Source organism: Anticarsia gemmatalis, chromosome 28 (genome assembly GCF_050436995.1).
Source record: "Anticarsia gemmatalis isolate Benzon Research Colony breed Stoneville strain chromosome 28, ilAntGemm2 primary, whole genome shotgun sequence".
Classification (NCBI taxonomy): Eukaryota; Metazoa; Arthropoda; class Insecta; order Lepidoptera; family Erebidae; genus Anticarsia; species Anticarsia gemmatalis.
Genome location: NC_134772.1, coordinates 3,803,752 through 3,831,390, shown reverse-complemented (window position 1 = coordinate 3,831,390; position 27,639 = coordinate 3,803,752). Strand labels below are relative to the sequence as shown.

The following is a 27,639-nucleotide window of genomic DNA, read 5'->3' as shown; positions in this document are numbered from 1 at the left end:
CCTAAACCACTGCGTCACGGAGGTAGTCAAAATTCCAAAATTTAAACCCTCTTATTCATAAACACACTATAAACCTAATTTAGTTATAAAGCTATTATACTTTCTCTTTTTCATTTCGCTAAGGAGTGAAAGAAACAAAAGTCTTCATAAGCCTTTCATAACTTCATATATTTTTATAAATAACAGGGTAAGTCATTATTGGAAAATCCCTAAGCCCTGAAAAGTGATTTTGGTTTTAAAGAACACCGTCCGTTCCGCAAAAAAACGCCTGACAACGTTCTCTAAGTGCTTATTGTCACGCTAGACCAACCACGAAATAAAACATCTTGTATCACAGCTCATTTGATATAATTGTCTCCTATGACGTCAATGTCGCATGCTCTTACAAAATGCATGCAATTATTACATTACACAATTATTATATTACTTGCATTATTTAATAATGTAATAAGTTAAACGTCATTCTGATTATGTAGTTATTGAAATTGCACACGCCAGATAAGTTTGTGTGCCCGAATAGAGCCGCAAGCCATTCGCTTATGCAGGGAGAAAACATAGGCCTACTATAAGTAACTAGCTGACCCGCGCAACTTCGCTTGCGTCACGTAAGAGAGAATGCGTCATAATTTTCCCCGTTTTTGTAACATTTTTCTTTACTACTCTGCTTCTATTGGTCGTAGCGTGATTATGTATAGCCTTTAGCCTTCCTCGATAAATAGGCTATCTAGCACTGAAATAATTTTTCAAATCGGACCAGTAGTTCCTGAGATTAGCGCGTTCAAACAAACAAACAAACAAACTCTTCAGCTTTATAATATTAAAAAAAAATAGTATAATAGTATAGATTAAAATTGCACACGCCAGATAAGTTTGTGTGCCTGAATATAGCTGCAAGCCACTCGCTTATGCAGGGAGAAAACATAGGCCTACTATAAATAAAGAAAAAGAATATACTTCAGTTGAAATCTCATTTGTTTCTTATCACAATATTAATCGTTGTAAATGTCGGTCAAACTATGGTACAATAATAGTACCTACTCCGTGTCTAAATAAAATAGAAAAAGGAACACATGAATACGAAATCCTACAATATTTTACGAGATTTAGTTTTCATGAATCATAGTAATAATAAAGTGTGTCCCAAAGACAATGCAAATATTTATAATTTTTATATTAGGTCGGGGAAAAAGTCTTTTCGCTTAGTATGTTTGAACTTGTTATAAAATCTCTTTTACTTCAAAAATCACAAATGAGTACACGATTCATTAGGTTTCTTTCAGTGAGCTCGTGAGGTACCCAAATATCGAGCTTTTTTGTGTAGAGAAAAGATTTTATTACAAGTTCATACATACTTTAATGCGAAAAGACTTTTTCCCCGACCTAATATTGTAACTTGTCACATCGTTTATTCTAAAATAATATTCTAAATAAGTAACTCTGTATCTCTGTAACATTTTCATAGTTCAATTTCAATAAAATTCAGCACAGAGGCAGTTTAAGACTGGAATCAGACATAGGCTGTCTTTTTTCCAATAATCATATTATACTTTTCTGAAATCAAACAAACTACAGCTAACTATATCTCAAAACTATAAATAATTATTAAAAGCACTTTAAGGCCTTGTAAGGCCTGTAAGGCCTTGAGTCCACGACACTGACGCGACGCGGGTTAGGGACTTTGCATAACTTCATGAACTGTTCTAAAGAACTCTCAGTCATGCATTGCATCACGATATGTTCCTTCACCGTTAGAACAAGTGATAATTAATTCTAATACACACATAACTTCGAAGAGTTATTGATGTATGTTGCCTTGGATTCGAACCATCGACCATTTGCGTGGGAGGTGCATTGTCAGACCAGATTAATTTAAATCCTTCATATTATATTCTCTGGTCTCTGCCTACCCCTATGGGGAAGAAAGCGTGATTTTATATATGTACTAGAGGCCGCCCGCGACTTCGTCCTCTTGGAAACCCTTCCCGTGTAAATCCCGATCCCTCGAGAACTCCGGTATAAATAGCCTATGTGGTATTCTGAGTCTTCAGCTACCTATACAGGGTGTAAATGACAGCCTACCGAAAACGAAAAAAAAATTATTCTAGACACGATTCTGGTGCTTATGGCGCTGAAAATTTTCATCGCTTTTTTCTTGATTTTTCCGATTTTTTATGCGTTTTTTTTTATTTTTTTGGTATTATTTCGTTAATACTACACAATGCAACATGAATATGAAAAAAAATCCGCCATATTACTGTTTTTCACAAAAAACAGCAATGGATTAAAACAACGTATAAATTTGCTATCAGCTGTTCGGCCAACGACACCGCGCCGGCGGCGGCCGCGACGGTCGACGTCACGCCGCGTACCTACGCGCGCCACACAGATACGATTACACACACAGCCGTCAGCCTCACACTCACTAGTATGCAGCGTTACTGAGTATTAATTGTTCTATGTTAAAAATGAAAATGACATAATTATCCCGCTCTCCGATAAAAAATACATTCATAAGATTTAAAATGTGTGATATCTTATTATTACACGTACAAATACATACAGAACGACAAAAAATCCAATTGATATTCTTTAGCGCTATAAAAATCTCTCATAAACAATTTAACATGTATTGTCGCTTTGTTCCATTTGTTCTTGCAAAATTTTATTCGATATTTACACGCTCATTCATACTTCATACAAGCGCGGTGCGACTCGAAAAGTAGATGGCCGTACTGACGCGTGACGCCGCGACCGCGCGTGGATGTTACATAGATGGGATACGGCAAAATGGATGCTAAGCAATGAGTCACACCAATGATTTTTGTTATGAGTATATTTAAAAACTAGGTACTTCAAGGATAAAAAATCTGTTTTTATTTTTTTCGTATCTTCAAAAATGACCGAGATATTAAACGTCAAAGTATGGCCTTCGCGCCAAACTCCGGCGAAGCGGCCGCACGGACGTGTGACGTCATCTCACGACACTGCTATTTCGTCAGTACTTGCCGATACCTACATAGGCTCGTTGTGCTCTCGCGGTTTTGCTTTAAATAATTTGTTTTGCTTATAGGGGACAAACAAAATGGTTAGAAAATATTGTATTGTTCCTATGTGTACTAACTCCAGTGAAAAAACACCCTAAAAATTGTTTTTTTCTGTACCATGTAAACTGTTTTATATTTTTGCAAAAGACACCTAATCTAAAACTTAAAGCCCGGTGCTGATACTGTCAAGCGCAAATGTTAAATAGAAGTTTATTGCCTTTTGAACACTTCCTCAAGATGAAGATGCCATATCATGTTCATACATACCTAGCAATGAACTTCTACCTAACAGTTGATACTATTTAATAAGCAGTTCAATGACCTCATAGGCGGCGGCGAGCCGAGCGCGGCGGTTGAGTTGGCGTTGGTTTTTTGTTTTGAAAAAAGAACCCATGTTTATTAAATCTAATAATATCAAAATTAAAATGTTAGTTTAAAAGTTCTCATTACACACCCAATCATATAAGACTACCTACCTACAGAGTAGATTCATGCGTTCATATGATAGCCATCAACCTGACTAAAGTCAGAGGCAGGGGTGACAACTTTTTTTTTATAATATTATTTTAAAACTATGTTTTCCAAATTTACACTTGGTAGGTACGTAACACTCATTATTTGTAATGCCAGTTCTAACAAACTTTCAATTTTATTGTTAACTACACACAAAAATATTATTACTAGTATACGAGTTCAACTTTCTTTACCTGGGTCTAGTTGATGATTGTGTGCGTGGCGATCGAGATCGAGGATATCTTATTTTACAAAAAACACGATGATTAAATTTATAACACATACACATACTCAGACTCTTTAAATATTAAATGCAAATCACTTTTCAAATCAAAACTCCGCATCACCCGCAGTCGAACAAGCGTGTCTGTAGCGTCGTGACGTCAGCGCATAGCGCGCGAAGCAACGCAAATTTAAAAAAGCAGTGAAACTTTATAACGCTGTAACTTCGGTAATTTTGATCCGATTTTGATAAAACAAAAACTATTATTATCAGCATAAGTACACAAATTAAATGCAGTATGTTTAATAGTCATATTTTGATGTGCTGGTGTGACTCATTCTCCGGGGATTATGAATTATGATAAGTTAGTTTCTCTGATAAGAATATTAATGGATATTGATTGTTATCATTGTTATGTACCTACATTTTTATGGTTTAATTAAATAAACGTTTCGTGTTTATTTTATTTACTTTAATGTGATTTTATGTTATAAATATCAAAGTATTTTAAACTTACATCAATAATGTTTGTAATGTTATTTGGTATTTGAATAAAACTACAATGCAACCAGTAACAACTGTGACAAGTAAAAATAGTAATGCCACATCAATATTTTAGTGAATCTAATCTCTCGCTGGGATCCTAACTCGTCGCTCGTCACCAAATCGGCGGCGCGCGCGGGGACGGCGCGGAGGGAGCGGGTGGCGCGGGCGAGGGGCGGCGCGAGTGAGCGGAGATGCGCCGGCGGCTCTCTTTGATTAATAGTTCGAGCAATTCGCTCGCGGAAGACGGAAGCTCTTCACCGGTGTCGTTCGTTATGTCCTATTCGTCGTGTCGTGTGTGAACTGTTGTTTATTATTACTTGTTATTGTTCCGGTTTTGAGTTGTTAGTGTTTTTATTGTTATTATTTTTGTTGTTATTGTTTTCGAAGTGCAGTTGTGTTCGTAAATAGGAAGAAATGTTGATGTGTTATGTATGGTGAACCACGTGGAAGTGCACGGCGTGATCTGCACCTGTATGTCCGGATCCAAAGGTACTCAAACTCTCGCCATACACCAAGTAATTGCGTGTTGATAGACATTGATAACAATTTGTTTTAGCACTTTCTTATTATTGGTTACATTTTGCTATTATTGTTTGATTTCACGTAAGCCAAGTAGGTACCTAACCTACCTACTTACAATTTTACTATGAGCTATTGTAACATACGGGCTTACTTACGATACCATAAACGATACATAAGATTGTTGTATAATGATAGCGTTGCACACTAGTGAGCGCATAGACGTGGTGGTACGCGTAGGTACGTACCTACGACGCGTCGCGACATGTCGTCGCTCAGCGCGCCGCCGCCGCCAGAAATCTCGTAGGCATGCGCGGAGATACATCGCGTTGTTCACTATACATTGAACGCTCAAAAATGACTAACTCGGGAACCAATCATTTCCGAGAAATATCGTTGGAGTAAATTTCGCGCATACAGTGTCACAAACTTAACAGTAAAGTTTTCGGTTAGCTGTCATTTACACCCTGTATACCAAATTTCATCGTAATCGATTCAGAAGTATTTGCGTGAAAGAGTAACAAACATCCATACATTCTCACAAACTTTCGCATTTATAATATCAGTATAATGTATGTATGTATATATGTATATTATATTATTTACGTGACCAACCTTCCCAAAGTCAAATACAAGAGTTTTCAATAATCTTATGTAATAAATGTTTCTTTTATAAGATAAGTAGAAATCATGCGATATTGTTTACAAACTAAGTCATTTTAATTATTTTTAACTGATTATAGAGGTTTAAGTTCACTTGACAACAATCAATAACTGTTTTCGAAACACCTGGTTAATTAATAAAAACTTTGTTTAAATAATTTATATTATTGAGATTATACCTATTAAGAAATAAATATCACAACAAAATAAATATCATTGGACAATGGACAGCTCACACACGGTCATTTGATTCCAAACTAAGCAGAGCTTGTACTATGGTAACCAAATAACTGATAAACATACTTATATACCTACTTCTAAATACCAAGATAAATTGACAACCAGTCGTCATGAGGTCTCGGCTTCAATTCCCGGTAGGGTCAGTACTAGTACGAGCGATCTTTTCTATTTTATAATCAAATAGTTTTCAGTAGTGTGATGATATTTATTTACTACTCTATAACTTCGTTACAGTCCACTGAAAAGTTAAATTTACAGTTTTCATCTGAAATCGCAAGTTAAGGTCTAAAAATGTATCATTTCAGTGACACTATAACTCTCCCGATTATTACGTTAAGTAATTTAAGTTATATGTAGTTCATTAATATCATCATCGTCCACTGATAAATTATATTTACAGTTTTCATCTGAAAAACGCAAGTTAATGTCTTAAAATGTATCATTTCATAACACTATTGCTTTACCGATTATTACGCAAAGTAATTTAAACAAAAATTAGCGTAATCATGCAGAGAAACAATTAATATGAACAAGACAATTGACTAGCGTATATTTTAATTATTTTGCACGTGCACAATAAATGCACGTGTTTTTTATTCATCAATCTTATGATTAGATTGATAGCAACCTTTTTAATAGACTATTCAAATTCAAATTCAAATTCAAAATTATTTATTGCAACAAACATGGTTCAGAGTTCTTATTTATAATACAGTTTCACATATTTGGCCGTCACACGGCATGCAATATTTAATAACATTTTACATGTATTATATACCTAATTTTATTCAACATAATAATTATGGACATCATATCTTATTATATATATTATATTAAAATAACAAACTGTAAATTACGAAAACAAAATTAAACAAAATTATATTCTTAAAACTATTTAGATAAATATTCTGCTATACTATAGTAACATTTAGTAGTTAAATATTCTCTTAATTTATTCTTAAAAATTTTTATTACACTAATATTTTTGAGATCTTGTGGTAAATTATTATAAATATGAGGTGCCATGCAGAACACACTTTTATGCATTAGGGCTGTCCGCGATGGTCTTATACACAATCGTTCATTGTCACGGCGGCTGCGATCACTGACGTCTGATAATTTCATAAATAAATGTGGATTGGTCTTGACAAACATAGCAACTTCAAATATGTAAAGTGATGGCAAGGTTAATATTTTATATTTTTGAAAATATGGTCTGCATGAATCCGTCGATTTTAATCCAAAAGTAGCCCTTATGCATCTTTTTTGAGATCGGAATATTATCTCTCTGTGGGTTGAGTTTCCCCAGAAGAGTATTCCATACCTAAGAATGGAACCGACAATGCCATGATACGCCGTTAGTCTTGCATCTATATCTAACACCGGACACGTTTTATGTAACATATAAGCAGATTTACTTAGTCGCTTACTTAGTTCCTCTAAATGTGGCTTCCAATCTAGTCTTTTATCAATTGTTAAGCCTAAAAATTTGCTAGTATCAACCTGTTCTATTATTTTATTATTGTGTTGAATATTAAGATCACCACATGTATTTATACGCTGATTGAAAAAAGTTAATTTAGTTTTATCTATGTTTATTCTTAAATTATTATTATTTAACCAATTTATTATGGACCTAATTGTAGTATTTATTTCTTGTTGATAATCTTGCCTATTTTTACATTTTATTATGACGGTGCTGTCATCGGCAAATAGTGTCATAGGGTTGTCGGTTACTTCTGGTAAATCATTAATATATAATATAAATAAAAGTGGTCCTAGGACACTGCCCTGAGGCACGCCATACAGTGTCGTTCTAGTTTCCGATTTATAATATTCTTCTTTTTTTGTTTTTATATTTATTCTACTTATTTCTACATACTGTTTGCGGTTTCTTAAATATGATTCGATTAATTGCAAAACGTTACCCCGGATACCATAGGCGTTAAGCTTAGCAATTAAGATATTATGATCCACATAATCGAAAGCCTGCGTCATATCGCAGTATAACGCACATACTGGCACTCTATTATCTACACTTGTTATAACGTCATTTAGAAAATCATATATTGCCATATTAATTGTTTTATTTTTTCGAAAGCCCTTTTGGTCTTTAGTTAATATATTACATTTTTCTACGTAGCTATAGATTTTATCATTAATGTACTTTTCGAATATCTTTGAGAATATTGGGATGAGTGCAATAGGTCTATATGACTGCAAAAGTTCTTTATCATTTTTTTTATGAAGTGGTTTAACAATGGCAGTTTTCAGATTTTCCGGATAGATACCTTCAGAAATACATAAGTTTAATATATAGCTAAGATGTTCACTTATATTATCACAGACATATTTAATTACTTTGGTAGAGACACCATCATGACCTACACTATTGGTATTCTTTAGCGATTTAATTATTTTTTCTATGTCATGGTTAGTACTTGGATGCATAAAGAACGAGTTTACGTAACTGGGAATATTTACTGTGATATTTTTACCCCGATCAGGAATAGGTGTTATTTTGTCTATGAAGAAGTCATTGAATGCCTTTGTTATTTCATATGGACTATTAACTATTTCATTATTTAGCCGAATTTGTGGGATAGTGCTCTTAGGCACGTTCGGTTTAGAATTATTAATGATATCCCATGTAGCTTTTGCTTTATTAGTAGATGTTTTAATTTTATTGTTATTTTGTGCATATTGCGTTAATCTAATGATTTTTTTGTACGTCCTAGAATAATTTTTAAACCTATTTCTATTTAAATCGGTAGGTTTAAGACGGTATTGCCAGAGTAGCGTTCTTTTCTTTTTGCTACACACTCTTATTCCCCGCGAAACCCATGATGGCTTCCTGTTTGTTTTTATTAATATCTTTTTTAAAGGGAAACACAAATTATAGAACAGCAGGAACGTCTCCATGAATATTTCAAAAGCTTTGTTTGGGTCATTAGTGTTGTATATCTCCGAAAAAGATATGCTATTTAGATACTATAATAATTATTTTTCAACATTTAAGTATCATTTTTAAATAGACAATTTTATTTTTACCCAACTTAAATAAAGTTAGAAGAGAGGAGGTCTTAGCTAAGTAACAACGGCCGCAATGCTCGATCTCTGATGTTAAGCTATGGTCGCCGAGGTTGGTCAGTGGATGGGTGACCATATTATACATATCGAGTTCCCTGTGTTTCGGAAGGCACGTTAAATTGTAGGTCCCGGCTGTCATTTTCAAAGATCTCTGACAGTCGTTAGTCGTCATCCTGGGTTTTTCAGTCGTTGACGTTTAGCGAAAATGTTGTTTTCACAAGTGTTGCCATTGCTACGGCAATTACCGTGATTACCGTAGCAAATTTTACATGAGTGAAGCCGGGTTTACATCTAGTTAAAATATTTTTTGATTGAAAAAAGATGACATGTATTCGATTCGTAATCTTTTTGTACAAAAGACACTATTTATAATTCCTTTGCCAATATATTTGTATGTTTGTTACAGTGCTGGTGTTGTTATCAATGACCTTCCTGCTCAGCATGATCGGGACCATATTCTTCTGTTTTACGAACACAATCAATGACGTCATTTTGGATGTGAGTATATCAATTCTCTTCTTACGATAACACCGGGCTCAACTAACTGACGTACTCCCGGTTTCTGAGGTACATTCAGCAGTAGTTTATCTATTCAATAGCGTTTAAGATTATAGAAACATGACAGTTTGAATAGATAAAGTACCGCTAAGTGTGCCTCAGAAACGGGACACTAGTCCTAGGTCCTAGGGTCTAAATGTCCTTAGGGTCCTAGACCCTTAGTGGAGACTAGAACAGCTAGGCGCTAGTTGCTCAATACTGTGAAAGGAAATATCACGATGGAAGATTAATTGTTCAAGTCGCCCGAAAGCCTTTGACAATTGACATGACTTAAAGACTATTATATTATCCTAATTCACAACAATCGAGACCGACGTTTTACGCAAGTCTCAGCTCAAATACAACTAAACGGTCACCCATCTATAGCACGACCGCACTAAAGTCGCTTAACCAACTGATCTTATCATTTATCAATTTGAGAACTTCCCACTTTGGACGCGAGGCGATCAACTCAATACAACTCTATGCAGACATCCTACTTTAAAATAACGACTGGTTGGTAAACGATGCGCCTACTTTGCACTAAATGTTATTCGGTCGCCCATCTTTTAATGACCGCGCTAAGCCTGCTTAACTCATCGTTCACCACCCACTGGCCGAGACTAGCTATACACAGTTCTCCAGACATAACCAAAACTAAGTAACCCTTTCACTCCACAGAGCATGGTGATCCGCAACAACTCGCTAGCGTACTCCATCTGGCGGCGACCGAACGTCCAGCCTCTGATGAAGGTCCACCTGTTCAACTACACCAACTGGGAGGCCGTGAAGGCAGGTGACGCTGAGAAACTGCACGTTCAAGAAGTCGGACCTTATGTTTATTCGTAAGTATATAATCATATGTAATAGTACGTCGGTTATATGCGAAGGTTTAATACTGTGGATCTGATGATACTGGTAGTAGACTAGAACATAGTTGGAAGAAAGGCTAGACTGATGATGTTTGTATGAGCTCATCAGTTCATTATCAATTTATAAAAAATGCTTATCTGTCTGTCTGTTTCTGTGCGTGTCTGTTGGGTGTATGTATGCGAATGTATTTGTGTGTGTGTATGTATGCGTGTGTGTATGTGTTATCTTTAACAACGTTAGCATAATGTTAACTCGTGTTATATATTGTTTAATGTGATATAACTTGTACTATATCGCAGTCATTACAAGTGGTTAGACGGTAAGGTTATGATTTTGGTTAAGAACCTAGTTTTGCACTGGGAAAATCTTTGGACGTAGGTGGCTGACGTAAAAAAACAATAACTTGAAAGCACTGAAACTACTGGTCCGATTTGAAAAATGCTTTCAGTGTTAGATAGTCCATTTATCGAGGAAGGCTATATATCATCACGCTACGACCAATAGGAGCACAGAAGCAACGAAAAATGTTACAAAAACGGGGAAAATTATGACCCATTCTCTCTTGTGACGCAAGCGATGTTGCGCGGGTCAGCTAGTTAGAAAATATACATTGTGCAACCGGGAATCGAACCCGAAACCTCGGTATTCACTACCGCCTAGACCACAGCATTGTAAACGAATTTGTATACTTACTATTGCTAAACTGCCCGTAAAACTAGACAACTGAATTTTCCCATCAAAAGCTGATTAGTTACTAAAAATAGCTTCATATATGAGTGTCATAAATTGGAGATAATCTATGGGAACGACCACTACGGGTGGTAAATTGATATTTTGTGGATATATACGTGTTATTCTGATAGTTTCGTAGGCGTGTTGTGACAAGCAAGGTCGTTTGACGAAGAAAAAAATAGAATTGTGTGTATCTAAATATTAATATATTAGGTCGGGGAAAAAGTCTTTTCGCATTATAGTATGTATGAACTTGTAATATAAAATCTTTTCTCTACATAAAAAAACTCGATATTACCTCACGAGCTCACTGAAAGAAACCTAATGAACCGTGTACACATTTGTGATTCTTGAAGCCACTGAGATTTTATTACAAGTTCATACATACTATAATGCAAAAATACTTTTTCCCCGACCTAATATATAACTTAAAGGTGACTGACTGACTGACATAATGATCTATCAATGCACAGCCCAAACCACTGGACGGATCGGGCTGAAATTTGGCATGCAAGTAGATGTTATAACGTAGGCATCCACTAATAAAGGATTTTGATCAATTCTACTCCCATGGGGATAAAATAGGGGATGAAAGTTTGTATGAAGATAATACTAGTCATAAACCACGGGGACGTAGTCGCGGGCAAAAGCTACTTTTAAATACCTGTTGGTTATAACAGGCTAATACAGTCCTACTGCTGGGCAAGGTTTTTCTTACAAAATGATGGTCGAATTCACATTAGGAGTCCAAGCTAGGCAAGAACTGTTTATAAAACTCTCGGGCACGCAAGGTTTCATCACGATGTTTTCCTTCACCGTTGGAAGAAGTTATCATTACTTCTAATACACGTAACTTCGAAAAGTCATATGTGTTCATCCCTATATCTCCAATACCTATATTATATGATGATTTTATTCCACGTCACACTTTCTTGTCAGTCATCTCCTAGTCATAATATTACGTGATAAATATACACAAGTACTACACAATGACGAATGTATTAAAAGTCCATTCATTGACTCAGTAAATAAGTATCAAAGTCTAATCTCTACTATCCTACTATATCCTACTAATATTATAAATGAGAATATACATTCTCAAAATTGTATGTATGTATGTATGTATGTATGTATGTATGTATGTATGTATGGATGGATGGATGGATGGATGGATGTTTGTTACTGTTTTGACGCAAATACTACTGAACCGATCACCATAACAGATAGGCTACTTTTTATCCCAGTATTTCCGAGGGATCGGGATACACATGGGAAGGATTTCCATGCGGACGAAGTCGCGGGCAGCCTCTACTAATAATATACACACGGATATACAGAAAAGCCCGTGACTAAGCAACAACAGCTCGATCGATCTCCCAGGTTAAGCTACACTTGCCGAGGTTGATCATTGGATGGGTGACCGTATTTTACATATTAAGTTTCTCCATGTTTCGGACGGTGTGGTAAATTGTGGGTCCCAGCTGTCATATTCTAAGATCTTTGACAGTCGTTAACAGTAGTCAGATGCTTGGAAATCTGACAACCAGTCTTATCGAATGATATCGTGTTATATCCCAGGTAACTTGTTTTTACTAAGCTACGATGCTAAGACGTATTTTTTCAGTCATTCCTACTTAATGTAGTCTTGAACTGAATCAAAACTCTGATTCCGTTCGTGGCCCCTGAAATGTCCAGGAAATGATCAGCCTGGATCTGGCAACCCAAGTTGTGGAGGTCCGATAGGTAGTTCCATGTAAAATACTAGTATTCAGTTGCATCCGGTGAGACTGGAAGCCGACTCCAATATAATTGGAAGAAAGGCTGACCCCTGATTTCTGAGTACATTAAACGGTAGTTTATCTATTCAATAGCGTTTATATGAGCTCGAGCGCCCATAGCCAGTTGTGCTCACCGGTCGGTAAACGATCTGTGGGTTAAGGAGACCTTGGCGCGGTCATTCCATAGATGGGTGACCGCATAGTGGTATTTAAACAGGGCGTCTCCGTGCTTCGGAGGGCACGTAAAAAGTCGGTCCCGGTTGTTATCTACTACGATAACAGTCGTTAAGCCACGTCAAAGGCCTTCGGGCGGCTTGAACAACTTTGACACTAGGTTGACCAACAACCATACGACAAACAGCAAATATATGAGTTTATGCGCTATTTAATAGATAAACTAATGCTAAATGTACCTCAGAAACCGGGGGTAAGCTGTGATTTATAATAATTAGGTATTATTTACATAGATGGTTCATGGGAATAACCAGTGTATTTATCTAATATGTCTGTATATAGGTTATCAGAACTTTGTTTACCGTGTCGTTAGCAGTCGTGTTGATTCGCTGACGTATTAGTTAAATTAGACTTTGATTTATATTAATTGTGTTAATGAATGAAATAATACGTCAGTTCCTATTTGTTTATTAGCTATTCCATGTGACTTAAGGTCAATTTGGGTAACTTTGAATCATTTGGGTAACATTGACAGTGGGAATTTGAACTAGTATCGATTGTTTTTTCATATAAAACCAACACAATTGATAAAGGTTTATTTTAGTTTTGCAAACTTTTATCAATTGTGTTGGTTTTATATGAACAAATAATCGAAACTAGTTCAAATTCCCACTGTCAATGTTACCCAAATGATTCAAAGTTACCCAGGTTGTCTGTACTATAGTTCCCTACAGTCGCTTGTTGCTGGTAACGACTGACAAAGATCTTTGTTAATGATACCACAATCTAACGTGCCTTCAACACGGAGGAATTCGATATGTACAATATGGCCACCCATCCACAGAATAACCTCGGCAAGCATAGCTTAATCTCAGAGATAATTCTACAAGGTCCGAAAATTATAAAAAATAACCTACGATAATACTTCCCCGAAACATATAAATATTGTCCCAAAAAAAAAAGCAACAAGTAAATAGAAGATAATTATTACTATTTACAAGAAATACATACTTAGATAAGTAATTATTATCTTTAGTTAATGATTTTAACGCTTGCCAAAATAACAGGAAAAATCGCGATTGTGCAACTTTTTAGCTCAAAAATTATGCAATAGTTAATTAAGTTATATAACTATTTTAAATCTAAGTTAACGTAAGCATTTTAAATTTTTTGTATAATGAGCAAAGATATTATTATAAATTACGACTTGACAAACTTATAAAGGTCATTATGCCGAAATCTTGGGTTCAAATCCCGGTACAGGTCAAAAAATTATCCGATTTTTTTCTGTCAAGAAATGTTTAGTGAATTGCCCGAAGTTAGATATTTGAGAATTGTAGACCTCCGTGCTTCTGAGAGCACGTAAGACCTTCTGTCTTACGCCTGACCCCTCCCTGGTCGTGTCGGTGTACCGTCCCACCGGACTATGAGAGTAAAGGAATAGAGAGTGTACCTGTGTATTGTGCACACACTTGGATACTATAAACAAAGCCAGGAACGTTGGCTAACCTCAATGAAACAGGCGACCGTAGCCGAAAACCGGCTAGGAGTACATTATTATTATTTATAACACAACATAATATATTTTATAAGACATACACAGATCATATCGGTGATGCCTTGAAAAAAGGTCAGGTGCGTAGTACTCGAAACCGGCGGTCCTGTATAACAACATGTATGTATGTGAATTAAGCAAGGGAAGTTTGTAAGGATCGTACCAAGTGGCGTTCTATAGTCTCTGCCTACCATTATGGTATAAAGACGTGATTTTATGTACGTATCAACATCATTAACAAGAAACAAGCTAATGATTTCAGATAATATTTTATTGCTATAGTGATGTTTAAGTTACAAATGGTAGTATTAGAAATGATTAATCGTTAACAGTGGCTTATCTGTCAGATTTCCTGGAATTATTGTAAACAACAACTGTTTACTGTTCGTTCATTAAGTAATACATAATAATATGTACACACATACATAGATACATATATACATACAAACATTAGTTACCAACAAAAGTTGTTTTGGGTGACTGCTGTCGAGGTCTCAGGTTCGAGTTTTCTAATTTATATCTATAGATACTAATATTATAAAGCTGAAGAGTTTGTTTGTTTGTTTATTTGTTTGAACGCGCTAATCTCAGGAACTACTCGTCCGATTTGAAAAATCTTTCAGTGTTAGATAGTCCATTTATCGAGGAGGCTATACATCATCACGCTACGACTACGTTTTTTACAAAATTTTGACCCATTCTCTCTTATGTGACGCAAGCGAAGTTGCGCGGGTCAGCTAGTTACTAATATCATAAATGCGAAAGTTTGTGAGCACGAGCCAATGTATGTTTATTACTCTTTCACGAACAATTTACAGGAGGGTTTTTTTCGCGGTGAAGTCGCGGCCCGGAGTTTCGTTATGTGCATGGTATATAACAAAAGGTTTGCCTATTGAAAATTATTGTAATATAAATTAGAAAACCAATAGTACTTTGGCCAACTCGGGAATCGAACCCGAAATCTTGTGATGGGCATGCCATGGGCAGTAAAAATATGATTTAAATAGACTAGATTTTTTTATTTTTCTTGTACATTTTCTTGTTAGGTGCGAATGAAGCAAAGGAAATTTGTAAGAATCGTACCATGTAACGTTCTCTGTTCTTTGCTTACCTCCATGGGAATAATGTCTGATTTTATTTATATGTATTTCCTTGTTACAGCCAGCAACTAGAACGAGTGAACATAGACTTTGACGGAGATCGGCTCACGTTCCAAGAACGCAACCACTTCACGTACCTGGCTAACAAGACTAATGGCGCCCATTTTGATCAAGTTTACGTACCTAATCTACCTTTGCTTGTAAGTAAAAAGCATTTTTCTTTTAATCAATCATTATATCGTCGTTTAAGTTCTATCACCACGTAAGCCACTTTTTGTAATTTTGATGTCATTTCGATGCTAGAGAATCGAAAGAAGAAATTAAAATTTGTCTGTCCTGAAAAGTTGCTAAAATTGACTTATTTGGTGATAGAACTTAAACGACGATATTCAAAGCTCTTCTTGATGAATGACTGACTGATGGACAACGCACAGCCGAAACTACTGAGCGTAGAAACTTGAAATTTAGTATGAAGATTCCTTAGGAAGTGTAGAGGAGCTCTAAGAGAGGATATTTGGAAATTCCACTCTGGAGAGGGTGAAATTCGGGCAAAGCTGCTCTCTCTCTCTCTCTCTCTCTCTCCCTGTCTCTCTCTCTCTCTCTCTCTCTTTCTCTCCCACACTCTCTCCCTCTCTCTCTCTCTCTCTCTTTTACTTGCTATGCATCCAATTAACAATACGTCTCCGTGCTTCGGAGGGCACGTAAAAAGTCGGTCCCGGTGGTCGTCAATTAAGATAACAGTCGTTAAGCCACGTCAAAGGCCTACGGGCTTGAACAACTTTGACACTAGGTTGACCACTAACCATACGATAAGAAGAAGAAGAAACTTTCCGCTGTAGTCGCATATTGGCGAACAGGACATTATTATAATGTTAGTATAGTTTCGTATAGTACAATAGCCGCTGGTTCAATGTTATTCTATTAGGCAATATATGCCGATAACTTATCTTTGTTTTGTCAGAAACACGCAAATATGACTTGATATGAAAGATGGTAAAAATACATACGTTTATATACTACACAATCTACTAGGCTTTGTTTATACATTATATACATAATTTGACCAAAAAATATCGAATTTCAAGCAAAATGTCACTTGGTCACAAAGAAAAATGACCATATTAATATAATATCATCTACGTAATGATGTATACAAAGATAACTTTGTATACATCATTACGTAGAAGCATTTTTAAGAAAATCTCCAAAAAATACATCAAATCTGAAAACCATCAAAATAGGACCACATGGGAAGCTTTTATACTTTTCATTCGAATGTGAAAAAAGTTATTTCAACCAATGTTATCTATACTTAATAGTATAAAGCTGAAGAGTTTGTTTGTTTGATTGTTTGTTTGTTTGAACGCGCTAATCTCAGGAACTACTGATCCGATTTGAAAAATTCTTTCAGTGTAAGATAGCCTATTTATTGAGGAAGGCTATAGGCTATATATCATCACACTACGACCAATAGGAGCGGAGTAGCAACGAGAAATGTTATAAAAACGGGGAAAATTATGACGCAAGCGAAGTTGCGCGGGTCAGCTAGTATAAAATACAGACAAATTGAAAACCTCCTCCGAAATACATACTAACTGCTGGCCAACGAGATCTCGATTTCAATTCCCGGGTCAGGCGAAGTGCAATTGCTTTCTTTTTATTTATATTAGAATGAATAACAATATTAGCCGGTAGTTTGGCATTATGGCAATAGGCTCGCCCCCTGTTACATGGAACTAACATTGTTAATGGCGAAACGTGGGTGTACCCCATACACTTACTACAACTTTGGGTATAACAGTCATGATGTTATGTATCTATTTCGAATAGTAATGTCAAACAGATCATAATAAAATGTATCATTAAAAAACATAATAATATTTTTGTTAGAAATATAAGGAAAACGAATTCAGATTAAAATCTACTGGTTACGTGTGACGTCATTTCCGCTGAAAGAATGATAGCTTGAATTAAGCATTATTTTTTAACGTACAAATTACCGGTCTATCTGTAAAATTTTATCAAAAATTGTCTGGTAGTTTTACCTGAAATAGTTGTATACAAACAAAAATCGCGTTTATAATACACCGAATTAGCTTCGACTGTGTAAAACGCATGGTGGACTTAAGGCCCAACCTTCCCTCATTTAGGTAGAGACCCTTGCCCGACAGTGAGACAGTAATGGGTTAAATTTATTTATTTTTTTATTCGTTGAATCAAAAACCATTTAATACATAGGTTGGCGTACATACCTACCGTTATGTACCTACCGTAAGTACATACCGTTGGCGCGATCAATTCTACCCCCAAGGGGATAAAATAGGAGATGAAGGTTTGTATGAAAATTCTGTCCTAAGTCACAAACCACGCGAACGAACAGTCTTGGCTAGTACGTTATAAAATTAGGATTCTTATTTAATTATCTGTTTCAGGGAGTTATAGCTAAAGCCTTAGCGATGGACCTGGACAGTTTGACGCAGATGTCTCTAAACCAAGCTCTCAAATGGCCATGGATCAATCATCCAGATCCTTTCATCTCTTTACCAGTACATAGGTGAGTTATATATCAGTCTAGCTTTTCTTCCAACTATGTTGGAGACGGCTTTAAGTCTCACCGGATGCAGTTGAATACCAGTGTTTTACATGGAGCGACTGCCTATCTGACCTTCACGACCCAGTTACCTGGGATATAACATAATACCCCTCTAGTGAGACGAAATAGATTAATGCCGAACCGAATATGTGTGTGTAGCAAGCCTTGAGGCGCTCATAGCCAGTTGTGCTCACCGATCGGTTAACGATCTGTGGGTTAAGCAACCCTTGGCGCGGTCGTTCTTAATGGGTGACCATAGTGGTATTTGAACTGGGCGTCTCCGTGCTTCGGAGGGCACGTAAAAAGTCGGTCCCGGTGGTTCTTAATTAAAATAACAGTCGTTAAGCCACGTCAAAGGCCTCCCAGATGGCTTGAGCAGCTTTGGCACTACGTTGACCACTAACCATACGATAGACAGACAGACAGCAAGCCTCAGTAATAGTTCTATGTATTCTTATATATTTTGTGTTCATCCAGGTTCTTGTGGGGTTATGACGACACCATCATCAACATAGCGAAGCCATTCCTCAGTTTCCAAGGTCAACTCAACTTTGAGAAGTTCGGACTATTAGTTACTGTAAGTTAAACTTATTATATACCTACATACATAACGTCTGTTGTAATCTCGTCCTCATGGCCAATATTCAGGCACAATACATAGATGCACTCTCTATTCAAGGAATAGAGCACCTATGTATTGTGCACACACTCGGACACTACAAACAAAGTCCTGCACAGTTGGCCGGTTTCAATAAAATTAACCACTTTAGCCGTATATCGGCTATTCTAAAATAAAGACAGGCCATTATCAGCTTCATAAGTCTGCGGATCACTGACCTTGCCTACATGGCTCTCTTTTCCCTCTCTTTTTGACAAGTATCGCACTAAGAAATCGTCTTGTGTCACACAAAGTAAAACCAATCCCGAAAAAACGATTTGTGAATCGCACAAACATTTGTTCCGTGTGGGAATCGAATTCACGACCTCTCGAGGCACTCAAACTACAAAGTTTTTGGACTATAATAAGCATCTTTTCAATATATATTTCAGAAAAACGGCACAGTATCTGAACGTTTCACGATCAACACTGGCGAGAACGATAAAGACAAGATGAACATCATTGAGAAAGTCAACGGAGACTCACATCTTAACTTCTGGGGGACACCTGACTGTAACAGGTGAGGTTTTACTTAGTTATTATTAGGTTATAATACACCTGTTATACCTGAAAGTGTAGGCAAAAGGGTTATTATAGTAGTTTTGATATTTTTGCTTTAACATACATACATAAAATCACGCCCTATTGCCATAAGGATGGACAGAGACCTCAGACCGTCACTTGGTACGAACCGTTACGGACTTCCCTTGGTTCTTTCGACCCATAAAAGAATGCGTGGTACCGCCACGTATTTGAGATTTATAAAACCTACCAGATCAGTACATTTGATGAGGTGAAATTCAGTGACAAAAGCTTTTTGGACACAATGTATGTTCAAGTATACATTTTAGCAAAATTTATCCTAAGGAGATTTCCTATTTCAATCTGTAACGGTTATCTCAAGGTATATGCAAAATGAAAATAGTTATGTATGACAAGATGTATGGATGTGAATGAAGCAAAGATAGTTTGTAACGATCGTACCAAGTGGTGTTCTCTGGTTTATGCATATGGAAAGAAGACGTGTGTTTTTATGTATGTATGAACAAACCGTATAAAAACCCCCCTTATCAAACTATAACGCTTTGAAATGACACAATCGAAACGGGAAGAACCAACTACAATAAGGTCACGTTTCATTAAAAATCACGCGACGAAAAGTGTGATTTTTATACAAAATATTATTAGTGAATTACTTAAAAAATATTTTATGATTAACACATGTTTTTATTAACCTTTCAACGCAACTTTTATAAAACAAAGTCACTTAGTTTGTTCGTGATAACCTCGAAAACTGCTAAAAAGATTTTCATAATGTCTTTTTAGCTGTTTACAACCGCGGCCAGAAGCCCGATTCTCAGTAGTCACTATGTTTGCAGTAATTTGTACTTATTGCGGTACGTAGCGCGATTCTCTATAGTCGGTACTGTCGAGTATCGAGAGTTTGACATTTAAAATGTACTGGCAAAATAGTTCTTACGGACCCCCTTAGGGGCGCTAAACAGATTTTCGTGTAAAAGTTCTCGATGGCTAGCCGGTTGTCAGTAGTTGATAGTAGAAGAGAATCGAGCTCTGGTGACCGTGTGTAAGTCGTCCTAAGATAATTACTATGTATTTATTTATTGTATGAAACTATAAAATTATTAATGAATAAACTAGAAAAGTCATTGATAACTGACGGAATATTACATCAATATTTTGTAAGATAAGCCGGTCAAAGGTTATCTACCATAGATAATACAGCGCCATATTTTATCTATGCCACAACGTTGTACAATAAAAAAAACATTATCACTGTTTGCGTAACAAAAAAATCACGCTTTATGTTTTAAAGAAATGCGTTATAAACGTGAGCTAATGTTTATTCTTAACTAGCTGACCCGCGCAACTTCGCTTGCGTGACATAAGAGAGAATGGGTCATATTTTTCCCCGTTTCGTAACATTTTTTACTGATACTCTGCTCCTGTTGGTCGTAACTTGATGGTTTATGTAGTCTATAGCCTTCCTCAATAAATAGGCTATCCAACAGTAAAATAATGTTTCAATTCGCACCGTAGTTCCTCAGATTAGCGGGTTAAAACAAATAAACTCTTCAGCTTTATAATATTAGTATAGATTTTCATTTACAGTAGTAATGTTATATTTGTAACACATACATATACAGGCTCTGCCCTATTTCTCAAAGTGGCTTAAGAAAATAATTTGTAGAATAACAACTAATATATCCTCTATCTACTTTCAGTATCGAAGCATCAGACGGGTCCATCTTCCCGCCGTCTCAACTGAACAGGAACAGCACGTTGTACGTGTATTATCCCAACTTGTGTCGACGACTGCCATTCAACTATGAGAAGGATGTTGAGGTAAAGTATTACTATTACTTATATACTATTAAAGAAGTAAAATAGTTATTTACTTGGTATATCTTAGAAGACAAACGAGAAAAGCGGGAGAAGACATGGACCCAGCAGTGGATAGTAATAAGTATTTTTTATACATAAAGGCATATTTTTGTTCTGATGTCTGAATTTATATAGACTTTGTAACTACTATAGTACTCTACTTATATAAAGCTTCATTATCTCTGATTAAACCTAACTTTTTATGTTAAATCTTGGAAAAGGAAAAAGGACAAATTACATCCAAGGAAATTTATTTAAAAGATTGGACATAATTCCAGGATTCCGACTCTTCCGACGACGAAAACACAGTCTCCAGATAAACAGTACCTGGTAGACATTTAAAGAAAAGTGTGTAACTACAATAGTCACACAGTTTCTTCCCTTTCCAAACTAGCGATACAAATATTAAACGGGCAATCCTTTCTGCTACGCTTTGAAAGAAATTGCTCATGATAATAATGAAATTACCAAAAATCCTAATATTATCCTCATTAAACACACGATATAAAATCAAAATCAAATCATTTATTCATTTAGATCAAATGCTGATACTTATGATAGTCAATGATACAGAGAGTGAATTTACCGCCAGTTCGGAAGGTAGGGCCTATGAGAAGAGCTGGCAACAACATGCCTCCCACTAACTAGAATACATCTTCATCACCAGATTTCCGACGGCATCCAACTCCTCCGCTATCGTATGCCGCTGAACGTGTTCGATGACCCATCAGACAACCCACACAACCAGTGCTACTGTGAGATAGACACCGCTGCTTGCCCTCCTAAAGGCATTATCAACGTTACCGAGTGTGCTATGGGTAAGAAAAACTGTTTAAAAATGAATACTTATCATTATTTTTGGCAACATTTTATCAATTTTATATGTGGCTGTTTGACGGAATCCGCGGCGCAGTGGTTAAGGTGGTCGCCACGCTACTAGTGGGTTGGATTCCCACACGGAACAAATTTGAATATTTTGCAATCTACAAATATTTAGTTTTTTTGGGTCTGGTTGTACTCTGTGTCCGTTGTTTGTATGTTTGTAAAAGTCCCCACGAGACAACCGGCAATTCATAGTGCGGAAGTTGTCTTTTTAACTAAAAAAACGAAGCTATCAGCGCCATTTAGTGGTGCTTTCTGAAACAAAAGCCCCCTTTTCAAAAAATGACAGTCTGAAACGCTGCGACGAGGGCTCAGGTTCCGATAGTAATATTGGTATTTTCCTATTTCTATCGGAATATTTCTCAATAGATGTATATGTATATCAGCCTAGTGTTTCTTCCAACTATGTTGGAGTAGGCTTCCAGTCTCACCGGATGCAGCTGAATACCAGTACATTACATGGAGCGACTGAATATCGAACCTCAACAACCCAGTTACCTGGGTAACTCGATACCCATCAGTAACTATTCGGGCTGGTTGTTAATAAATGGCGAAACGAGAGTGTATTTCATAATATGGCCTTACACTTTCAGGAATTACAGGCATATCTATCTTACATCATTTCTTATCTTCATCAACAGGTGCTCCAGCATTAGTCTCGTTCCCTCACTTCTACCTCGGCGACCCAGCTCTTCGCGAAGCCGTCACCGGCATGACCCCAGACCCTCAGAAACACGACTCCTACATCGATCTGCATCAGAAACTTGGCATTGCTCTCAGTGGAAAATCAAGGTGTGTAATGTAAAAAAAACATGTACAAAAACAATAAAAACAAATGTATGAAAATTACCAACAAGTTTTTAACAAATTTGCATGAAATTTGGTATAGAGATACCCGAGAAAGGACATAGGCTACTTTTTACTCCGGGAAAATGACGCATTCCCAGAGGAAAATTCAGGTGGCGGACGAAGTCGCGGGTAAAAACTAGTGCCTAATATACGACGATTTGGACAGGTGAAAGGTAAGGTTGAGGATTGAAACCTATGAAGCAATTTGGGAAAGACCTTTGCCCTACATTGTACAGCATAAATTGAGAAAAAGTATGTGTTGTGTATAAACGCTGTATTGAAAGACTAAAAACTAATAACGCCATCTATCAGTGAATAGCAAAACTAAAGCAACAGAAGTCGCTACGAATATTTTGGTATTCGATTTTAATGTTTTTAATTCAGAAGAAGCAGCAGAGATATATTTTTTTAAATTGATAGTTCCATTACCTTTTTATCAATAATTGGAGCTTAGCGAAAATTGGAATTTCCAATTAAGGTAGCATTTTGTTAAAACAAAAGTATGCTGTCTTTTAATAAATAATAATTAAATGGTGTAATTACGTTTTACAGCTTACAAATCAACATTCAAGTAAAGAAGAGCAGCATGTTCTCTTCTCTGAACTTCTTGCCTGAAGGAATCATTCTCCCTATTGCATGGATTGAAATGGTAAGTGTCAAACTTTAATTCCAAATATTATCAGCAGAAAACTAATTAAATCGCCATATTTCCTACCAAAATTGTTGGACATAATACCCTACAAAGTCCCTTGTAATTTTAGGGACAAAAAAACGCAGTATATAAAATTGTGTTTGGGTAACTACACCTTTTAGCATTTAGGTAATTATACAATCAAAAGGCTCCCTAAATTATGTTTCCCTAGCCTTAGCGAGTAAGTAAACCGTGGAACTAATAATGTTTTTTTCACCAAAAAAACAACTAAATATTTTGCTATGTTTAAAAATCAAAATCCTCAGAACTAACCACATTGGAAAAATGTACGCTCTTTTTACTTGCAATTTTTATTTCTAACTTTCCTTTTATTTTCACAGGGTGTTGAAGAATTACCCGAAAGTCTCCGGTCCCTCGTATACCATGGAACTTATTCTACGGCAGCCGTTCAACTCGGCCTTACAGTAATATGTATAATGGCATTCGTAGGCTCAGGCATTTGTCTCCTTCTCACGTACGTCAGGAGAAAACAAAGGCCGTGCGCCACACTCAAAGTAAAAATCGAAACTGAACTCATGAACAAAAATCAATCATGAATAATTTAGAAAAATATCTGTGAAAAAAAATTGTAAATAATTCCAAATGTTGTCTACCAAAGACAACGACGCCATTTTGTTTCGCAACTTTAAAAGTTCTTACTCTTTGGTATTGTCTGGTTTCCCGCCGTTCGACTGTCTTGCCAATGTAAAAAATCGAACATTTTTGGCGTCCACAATGTATACTGATTTAAAATTATGGTTAAGTTATTTTAGGATTTCTAACTACATATTATTGTTACCTAATAGGTTTTAAAATTGATTTGTAGGTTTACGTACTGTAACCTTTCTAATTTCGATACAAAATAACTTAAAGTGAAGTATGGTCAACGTGAAAATTATGAATACACACAACAGAAATGTTTTGTCACATCATGTTTAAACGCATTTTAAAATGAAAAAAGTGAATTAACTATATTAAATTTAAAGTAATTTTACAATCACTGCATATTGTTTGTTGACCAATATCAATAATTATCAATATTTTCATACAAAAAAGCTCAAATTCAAAAAGGTGACAGTGTACCTATACATATTTCTCAAAATAGCAGCAAGCGTAGAAGGCAAAACGTTAATATAATAGACATATAGGTACGCGGAGTGCGTGTGAGGGAACGAAAGGACATCGTTGTTACGTCTCCGTCACACGCACTTCAGTTCTTATTTTCACGCCTTATATAAGTCTATAATCATGACCAATTTTGTAATTTTATAAAAGAAAATACCATTTCTTTATGCATTTCTAAAAACATAATACGATTTAAAGTTATTAAACTATCGCGGTTTGTACACATAATACTAAATTGCTAACCGGCTTACATCGGTCAAAACGTCGGGTAACAAATAAGGTATCGTACATACATACATAATGACAAATTTTAATAAGGTATTGTACATACGTACGTACATAATATCACGCCTGTTATACCCGAAGGTGTAGGCGGAGGTGAATGAAATACACCCTTCGCTATTAACAATGTTAGTCCCATGTAATAGGGGGCTAGCCTTTTGCCATAAATTACATAAGGTATCGTAACCTTTGAAATTCTCATCGCGTTAAAGACCCGCTTAGTAATTTAGTATTATGATACAATTTTCACGCGAAATTTAGGATAAGTATAGATTTTATTTTAATGTATAAAAGCACAGGAATAAGACAAAGAAACCTATTGTAAATTATAATTTAATATGAATGGACGAGGGAAGTACAAATATAATGATGAATGAAATGATTTGATTTTTAAACATCAAATCAATGCGTAAGAGATCGAATGATTGATTTGATTAGTCCTAAGAGGGTTTATGAATGTATTTTTAAGGTTTTTAACCGAAATAAAGATTTATTTTAGTAAATATTTGTCGGAACTGGAATCTCTATAGGTTATAATGGCTGGTCTCAATATTATATCTTCAAATAGGGAACTGTAGGCTTGCTCCCGACAGTATCGAGTCAAAAATCAAATTTGATTGCTATGAACAAATGTCAAATCGTAGTTTTGAATTTGAACCTTTTCAAACCCATAAAGCTACTTAGCTCGGACTATTTCAGTTCTATTTTGATACCTAATTGTAGATATACTATTCTGACTGTCCGTAAAACTATTGCAAATTTATAATAGTTATGCTACTCGACACAAGATGTCACTACTGAAAATTGGTGGCATCTGAGAGTTCGTAAACGTCTTATATAAATTAAATATATACATAGGGAAGTTTATTGTATTTTCAGATTTTTATAAAAAATGTAAATATTATAATGCATTGCAATTATTCTGCTGATTTTTAAGTACAATTTCCAATATAACTTTGTTACATAAGTATACGTAAAATATAATCTTACAAAAGAAAACTGGTGAAATACAGATTTATTTTTAAACTTGTTGTTTTATTTTTTTCTTTTTCCAGACTTGGGAATTCACTTCACAGACCGTCATCTCATATTTTTAACAAATAAGTGAATGGGGTCGAATCACTCAAGACAAACATTTGTGAGACGAGCTGGACTGTCATATGAACAATTTAAATATACATAAGTACATTAAGTAGGTACCTACCTATATAAAAAAATACCTTTACAACGAGTCGCTATCATGGCTTATTTCGTTCAACATTTATGGGTAGGCAAGACTTCCTTAGTTATGTGACAAACAGAAAAATAAAATACTTGATATTTTTTTATGTTACACATAGGTACCTGCTAGGTAAATAATAAAGTTATGCATTCAAAACAGAATCACTCCGTACAAACATTCATTCATACGTATCACTTCGCCATGACTACAAACTATAACTTACGTGTACGCTGGAGCGGGAACGTCGCAAGGCTCGCTATCGGCGCCGGCGCGTCTCCTGTGACGACACTGACACTTCGTGCGGTGAAAACATAACTACCCACTTACGAGTTATTATCACTTAGGTATTGTTACTTATTAATCATCACTAATCACTTCGAGTGCTTGGAAAAGTAATGCACAATGTTTAAATTTTCACGTGTTTAATACGCCATTTTAACGGATACTAAGTTCTAATCGGTGTTGCATATTAGCGCGATTGCTAATAACAAATCTCCGCCCGAATCCAAGGAACGTATACGGTGTATAAGGCACCGTGAAAACAACACAAACACTCACTACCTAATAATAAAAATACCATCAATAACACTATGGCGTCCTTATCGCAATAGGTAAACACTTAACGATTTTAAACTGTCGCGACTTGTACACATAATATTATGACAATATTGTGTGAATACAATATTATGACATTTAATAATTTAACATTGTAATGCGATCGAAACGTCGGGTGAACATATAAGGTATTCTAACCTTTAATTTTCAATCGCGATTAAGACCCGTTACATTATAATATTAGGTAAACACTTATTATTATGTCTTTGTTACACAAAACAGTACGATACTATTGTCATTTAGGTACTAAAGGTTACTAAGTTCGTCACTACCCTAATATAAGATCCTTTTGTATATATTATCTTAGTAAGCAATAAATGATTTGAATTTAATTATACGAGGAACTCAAACAAAAACCATAAATAAGCCATCTTTTTTCGTAAGGTTATATTTTTTTTTTAAATTTTAGCGCGCGAAATGCACCGGTAAGTGCGTCAAGGCCACAGGTTTGGGCGGCACTGGCGGGATAAGATCTAAGGCGATTAACACACTGCCCCGCATCATGCTGCATATTGCGTGTCGACGCACCTACGCGCGTTCCTGCGGGAGTGCAGATCTGCATCATCGTGCGGGTTTTTTGCGCACTCACGCGCGTAGGTGTGTTTTGTAGATTCACGCACGGCGGCTCTCATTTATTCGCCGTTCTCTGTGGTGGTCGTGCAGTACTGAGCATCACGATAGTCTTGATAAAAATCACGCGCGGCACTGCGGGATTCGGTCTGCCATACCTTG

At 35.9% G+C, this 27,639-nt stretch overlaps 1 protein-coding gene across 1 annotated transcript in view; it reads left to right on the top strand.

Annotated features, from left to right (window-relative positions):
• LOC142984842 (lysosome membrane protein 2-like) overlaps positions 1–26,096 on the top strand; it is a 36,086-nt gene extending 9,990 nt beyond the window's left edge. Inside the window, exons 2-12 of the mRNA XM_076132689.1 lie at positions 9,245–9,336; positions 10,057–10,220; positions 15,649–15,787; positions 18,020–18,141; positions 18,658–18,757; positions 19,231–19,358; positions 21,082–21,202; positions 21,909–22,059; positions 22,765–22,915; positions 23,525–23,621; positions 24,005–26,096. Coding sequence (XP_075988804.1) covers positions 9,245–9,336; positions 10,057–10,220; positions 15,649–15,787; positions 18,020–18,141; positions 18,658–18,757; positions 19,231–19,358; positions 21,082–21,202; positions 21,909–22,059; positions 22,765–22,915; positions 23,525–23,621; positions 24,005–24,220 — 1,481 coding nt within the window. The 3' untranslated portion in view covers positions 24,221–26,096. The remainder of the gene's footprint in view (positions 1–9,244; positions 9,337–10,056; positions 10,221–15,648; positions 15,788–18,019; positions 18,142–18,657; positions 18,758–19,230; positions 19,359–21,081; positions 21,203–21,908; positions 22,060–22,764; positions 22,916–23,524; positions 23,622–24,004) is intronic.
• Positions 26,097–27,639: the final 1,543 nt, after the last annotated feature.